Here is a 6,200-nt window from a genome sequence, read left to right as displayed (position 1 = left end):
AGTCAAAAAACTGCACTCTTCCATCTTAGAAACATTGCCAAGCTACGAAACATGTTATCTGTTTCTGATGCAGAAAAGCTAGTTCATGCATTCATGACCTCTAGACTGGACTATTGTAATGCACTTCTAGGTGGTTGTCTTGCTTCTTCAATAAACAAGCTACAGGTAGTCCAAAATGCAGCAGCTAGAGTCCTTACGAGGTCAAGAAAATTTGATCATATTACCCCAATTTTACAGTCTCTGCACTGGCTACCTATTAAGTTCCGTATCAGTTACAAATTATCATTACTTACCTATAAGGCCCTAAATGGTTTAGCTCCTGCGTACCTAACTAGCCTTCTACCATGCTACAACCCATCACGCACCCTAAGGTCAAATACGCATTTTTATTCTTTGGCTTGGGTTAAACTAATTAATTTTACTTTGTTGGATCAGCAGCTATGCTAATGATGTCTCTATTTGTTTCTATGTTTTGCCACGGGATTTACACAAGCTCCAGTCTGGATCCAGAACACCTGAGAAGAGATGATGCTGACCCTCAGAGGACCCCAGATGATCCTAACCTTGAATCAAAAACAGAACTAACAAATATTGCTACAAGTGTGACTGCATCATATAATAATTATTAATTATTAATAATATTAATAATGTTCATCGTCTGGCTGACTAAGTCTAAATTTTTCTAAAAATCCTGTCATACGTGCACAAACTGTAAAGTTGCTTTGTAACGATTTGTATTGTAAAAAGCGCTATACAAATAAACTTGAATTGAATTGAATATTAGTACGCAAATTATGTATACGTACGACCGAATCTCACGAGAATTTGGGAAATTTTTGCCTACTCTTTTATGAATACAGAGGTTTCAAAGATACTAATTTGCTCGCCTACTGCTTTTTGCCTACTATATAGTATTGAAGTATGCCATTTCGGACTAAGCCATGGTGTCTTTGATTTTACATTGATTCACTTATCCACAGATCAGGTGGAATAAGCTTGCTCTCTGCTGCATCCCACTGGCCTGGAGGAAGTCTCTTCATAGTCACCCATCACAAGCAGCAAAGCCAGTATAAGAATGAAGTTTCAAATGAAAATAATGCTGTGGATTCACAAGGCAGGGCAAGGCAAGTGTATTTATATAGCATTTTTAATTCACAATGGTAATTCAAAGTGCTTTACATAAAAAGAAGTAAAATAATAAAGAATCACAACAATGAAACGTAACTTAAAACTTTTAAAAATAATTTAGAAATTGACTTGAATTTCAAACAGTTAAAACTAGAAAATGATAATACATAAAATACAGTGCAATCAGTTCGGACATCGCACAGTGCACATTAGATTTTTTAGATCAAAAGCACAGAAATGAGCAATCTCGTATGTAAGGCTATGAAAAATAATGCAATCATCAACACTAACCGCTAATTCACTAGTTCACGCTTACATATAATTAGCTGAGGTATGGTATGCATATTTGGCGTGCTGTCCGGGGAAGGGCTCCGAGCTCGGGAATGGCCCGAACCTAGAGTACCCCCCCTTCCCCATCTATTTATAAAGTGAACTCAAAGTGAGGAGATGGGGTGGAGGAGGGATGCTGATAAACCGTCAATGGATAGAGGGAAGTCAGCGATATTTATACTATGGGATTGATTACTTGATTATGGTCCACCTGTGTTGATTAGGCTAAGTATCTGACGCGCTCCTCCCGAATCTTATTAATAAAATTTCATTAAATGAAAACTCCCTAATGTTACCGAATGAAATGATGATCCAGGAAGTGGTTAAGGGCTGTGAAGCTTAGTGGGTGCTGATGATTATGATCCAGATGTAGTCTTTGATAAAAAATTAGTTTCTCAGCATTTTGCTTTATGATGCCTTTTTAATGAAATGTTTCTACATTCATGTGTTGATAAAAAAAAAAAGATTGTTTGAAGCAGATTTTTTTGGCGCTGATCTATATTTTGGTGTGTAGCATGTTTAGATATGCATACAACAAAATATTCTGGGGGCCATAACATTTTAGTGAAAGTCATCAAAAATACTGGCAGTGTCTGGCAACTTCATAAACGCTGGCGGGGAAAGAGTTAATAGTTATTGGTCATTTTATTCAATGATAAAGCAATTTGACTCAAAAGCAGTTTCTCAAACCTTATAATATAAACATAACAGGGTGAATTTGAGCATGTTTTAGGGTTTTAAAAGACAGGAATCTTTTTATCTTTGTTTTTAAATACAAGTAAATTCATGACCACACACAATGAAGTGTATTATTCACAAAGAAACCTGCCCTTTTCTGAGCATGGGATATCATTCCAGTTTTCCAGGATGGAGCTTGGATTCATTATAACACAGTCTTCATTTCCAGCTAGGTCATTTGGCTCACCCTTGATCCAAAACCTGATTAAAATGTATTAGAATGTTAGTTATTCACAACCCCAAAATCAACAAGAGTCAACAATACAAGAGTAAACTAAAGTAGTACAGAAGCGAGAGTGGAAGTGAAAGAACAGAAAAACAAAAGAGCGTAAAATCAATCTATTGGAAAAGTCTTTGATTGTGACTGTGCTGTTCACTGAAGGATGTTATGGTATTGTTTTAACTCTCCTGATCAGGTCTGTTTTGAAGGATGTAATAGTCTTGTTTTTAACCCTTCAGGTCTGTTTAGACCTGGAAGAGGTACTTTTTTTAATCCATAGTTTTAAGGTATGTTTTTTCTAATTAAAAATTTAACACACTGTATATAACAATTTAAAATAAATTGTTAAAGCTTTTGGTTCTTACGTCTACTTTGACCATGCTTTGTGCATGAAAATATGCAGATTTTTGTTCCCCTTTCCCACTAGGGCTGCGTTTTGTTTATGAACATGCTTGCAGATGAAACCATAAAGCTGAAAGTACAAGAAAACCTGTTTGCACCTATTGATGAACTATGCAGGATGATAAGGATTTTTTTTTATAATAAAGCAAAGGTTTATGCAAGTAAAATGTATATATTTTGTTTGAAAACATTTCAGTAAAACTCGTTCTTTATCTAACCAAACAATATGAGTCATTTTAGACTGGCTTGAGCAGTGATTAATTATATGTTCAATTTAATTTAATTAAATCCATTGAATCAATGAGGTTCTTGCTGGTAATTTCTATATTATATGATCTAATAAATTTGACATGATGATATATTCATACACAATTTCAATTTTGTATATATATGTATTCTTGCAAATTGTCAATTTTTACTTTATTTTATTTAATATATTTTCATTTTCATTAAATTTATTATTCAGAGAATTTCTCAAATTTTAATTAATAAAAGGGGTAAATTAAGTAATGAGACATTACTGAGCAGATGGTCACGAATCCGGTCTGTATTCTTCTGTCTGCTCACCACCAGAGGTCGCCTTCTGATTATATTGACTCTCGCACCACACTTACTTCCATGTCGCCACGGACTACATTTCTCATACTCCATTTCAATGATTACATTTACACCTGCAACCAATTACACCCACTATAAGAATCAGTCTCAAACAGCCATTCATGGCCGAGTATTGTTTGCAAATATTGCTCAGTTAAGTGATAGCAACTTTACAGAGCACTTTTCCATTATCTTGTTTTTGTTTCTAGTTCTAGTCTAGTCTTGCCTCATTATGTTGTTTGATTGCCTGGTTGCCTTATTCTCTGCCTCCCTTGGATTTCTTTCGCCTTATCGTTTGGACTATGTTTGCCCCTTTACTGGACTATCACCTGTTTGTGTATTACCCGTTTGCCTTGTCCGATCAAAGACCTTTGCCTGCACTAGGAATACTCTTTTGTCTTGCCCGTGCCATACCTGTTTGCTGCTGTTCGATCCTGCCTGTGTATTTGACGAGGTTTATTAATAAAATTGATCTGCACACGTTTTATCTCGCCATCTCCGTAACACAGATACAATATAGTTTAGTTGAAAAAAAATTCAGATTTGGGAATGCATTAGAAGCATTACAATAAGAATAAAATAGTTGGAGACTGAGACAATTATCTGTGAGTGTTTCATCACTTACCCATTATTCAGTGGTGAATTATCCACCCATTTCATGCTGCCCTCTTTCTCTATGTCGGACAATCCAATCCACACAGTCAAACCCATCTTCTCCTTGATAAATTTAGACACGGTGGTCTGTGTGTATGCAAACATGAATAACTGTGATTCCTCTCATTCATGAACAGACACTCACATCAGTCATATAAATCTACTCTTTGAAACTCACCTGCTTCACTTTACTCTTGATAATGAGCAGATCAAAACCATGATCCCTGCAAAACTGTCTGCTGTCAGACCAATTCTTCATTTCAATGGAGGTGAAAAATCCATCTGCAGCACACAGGTTTCCTAACAGAAATACACATTTTTAAGCTGTATAAATACAGTAAAGCTAAAAATATATATATAAAAGACCACACTAGATTCATACTAACCTTGTTTGGAAGCATCCTTCTTTAGTTCATTACTCAAAGGAGTATCTTTGCTTTCTAACTCCAGTTTCTTCTCTTCTACTTCAGTGTATCTGCTATGTAAGCAGTACATAGTTTGATTGAATTCTTCAGCTGTGCTCTTGTAACTCTTAATCTTATCTCTCTCTGCTGTGATCATGAAGTGCTGCAGAATGATGGTGATCAACAGCAGAATACAAACAAGCCCGAGACTCACTGTGAGCAACACCAAACATCTGTTTCCTCTTGCCAAACACACAAATATCAAATAATAAAAATGTACTTCATATTATTATACATAACATCTCAAATCAACCTTTGTAAGTAATCGATAGAGTAAAATATTCAAATAAGAGCATCTGCTAAAAAAAAAAATTAACAGGAAAATAATTGTGTTAACGCATTTTATATAGAAAGCAAATCTGTAGACAGACTTGTAATATAATAAAATAATAAAAATGTATCTCAAACACTAGCAACACCATTTGTACCTCAAACTAAGCTTTCTACTTACTGCGCTTTTGACCCTGTCCTTCTTCCTCGCCCTGACTGTGTTTGAAGTCCAGATGTATTATTGATATTTCTGGATATATCAGAGGTGTCTGTTTCCATTTTTCGCTCTTACTGTAGATCTACTTAGTGTGTCTTCACAGATGGCACATTTTTTTAAGAAGTCCCAACAAGGAAGTGGTTTCTAGTTCAAGCACAGAACCACATTGAAACTCTCTGAATTGCACATTCAGGACACAACAGTAAGCCTTGACGTGTGCTTTTGGACAAGTAAATTGGTCATTCATTTGTCCAAACAAAAAGATACTTATCTGGAAAGAAAAATTGGCAAATTTCAGACACATTTACACAGACTGTTTAATGAAGCTTAGCATGAATGCATTTACTTTGCAAAATTTCTGCATAAATAATGTTATGGGTTTAATGAACTAATTCATTCAAAAACACTCATCGTACTCATTCAGTAACAAAACACTGCTATGATCTAGGGGTGACCCCGAATAGTCAACGAATCTATGCTTTGATTCGAGGAGCCTGATTCGACTACCTATCTAACAATCAAATATTTGCGGGGTGTTATTGATTATGCAATTTAACTATATGGGGAGCTCAAATGTCTGATTTCACATAGAACTACCGTTTTTTTCCCCAATAAGTTAATATACAGCCTATTATGATAAAGCTGTAAGAATCTGAAAAGAAAGAAGCTTCAAATTAATATTTTAAAGTGCGTGAATAAATCCACTCCTATAGATTTATGCTTCACTTTCCATTATCCGTGACCGACAGAGGAGTATCTTGGCAGCAGGGATTTAAAACTTTACCAAGACTCAAACTGACACAGGGAGAGATTGGATTTTTTTGAACATGTAGGGTACAAGTGATTTCAAAACATTTCAGCCGGTGTATATATATCGTAGATATATTATTTACCTGATATAAGATGCATTTGGTTTTGAGTCAAGTGCTTCGTTGTAGTACTACGGTGATATCTCTTCAGCGCAGAGCGCGAGCAGGACAAATTACAATGCAGAATATTAATAACTATGACTGGGACTGTTAAATACATACTACTATGATGAGAAGACGATTATACTAAAACGCTGTGAATTTTTTTAGTTTAGCTGCCGTGTTTCTGCACATTGTTTCGTGAGGAACGCGTCCACAAAAGGAGTTTGCATTCAGAGCCACGCAGATATGTTCATGTGCATTCAGGCTCT

The 6,200-nt window shown here is 35.5% G+C and overlaps 1 protein-coding gene across 1 annotated transcript; it reads right to left on the bottom strand.

Moving 5' to 3' along the window:
* Positions 1 to 1,951: 1,951 nt before the first annotated feature.
* On the bottom strand, positions 1,952 to 5,099 carry LOC132104889 (CD209 antigen-like protein A). Its single transcript, XM_059510411.1, has 5 exons — positions 4,985 to 5,099; positions 4,456 to 4,715; positions 4,248 to 4,369; positions 4,041 to 4,156; positions 1,952 to 2,397 (listed from the first exon to the last, which is right to left on the bottom strand). The coding sequence occupies exons 1-5, from the start codon at positions 5,080 to 5,082 to the stop codon at positions 2,268 to 2,270; spliced, it is 726 nt and encodes a 241-aa protein (XP_059366394.1). The 5' UTR covers positions 5,083 to 5,099; the 3' UTR covers positions 1,952 to 2,267.
* Positions 5,100 to 6,200: the final 1,101 nt, after the last annotated feature.

Source organism: Carassius carassius, chromosome 1 (genome assembly GCF_963082965.1).
Source record: "Carassius carassius chromosome 1, fCarCar2.1, whole genome shotgun sequence".
NCBI classification, from domain to species: domain Eukaryota; kingdom Metazoa; phylum Chordata; class Actinopteri; order Cypriniformes; family Cyprinidae; genus Carassius; species Carassius carassius.
The sequence above is the reverse complement of the archived record's forward strand: the minus strand, read 5'-3'. Positions and strand labels throughout refer to the sequence as shown.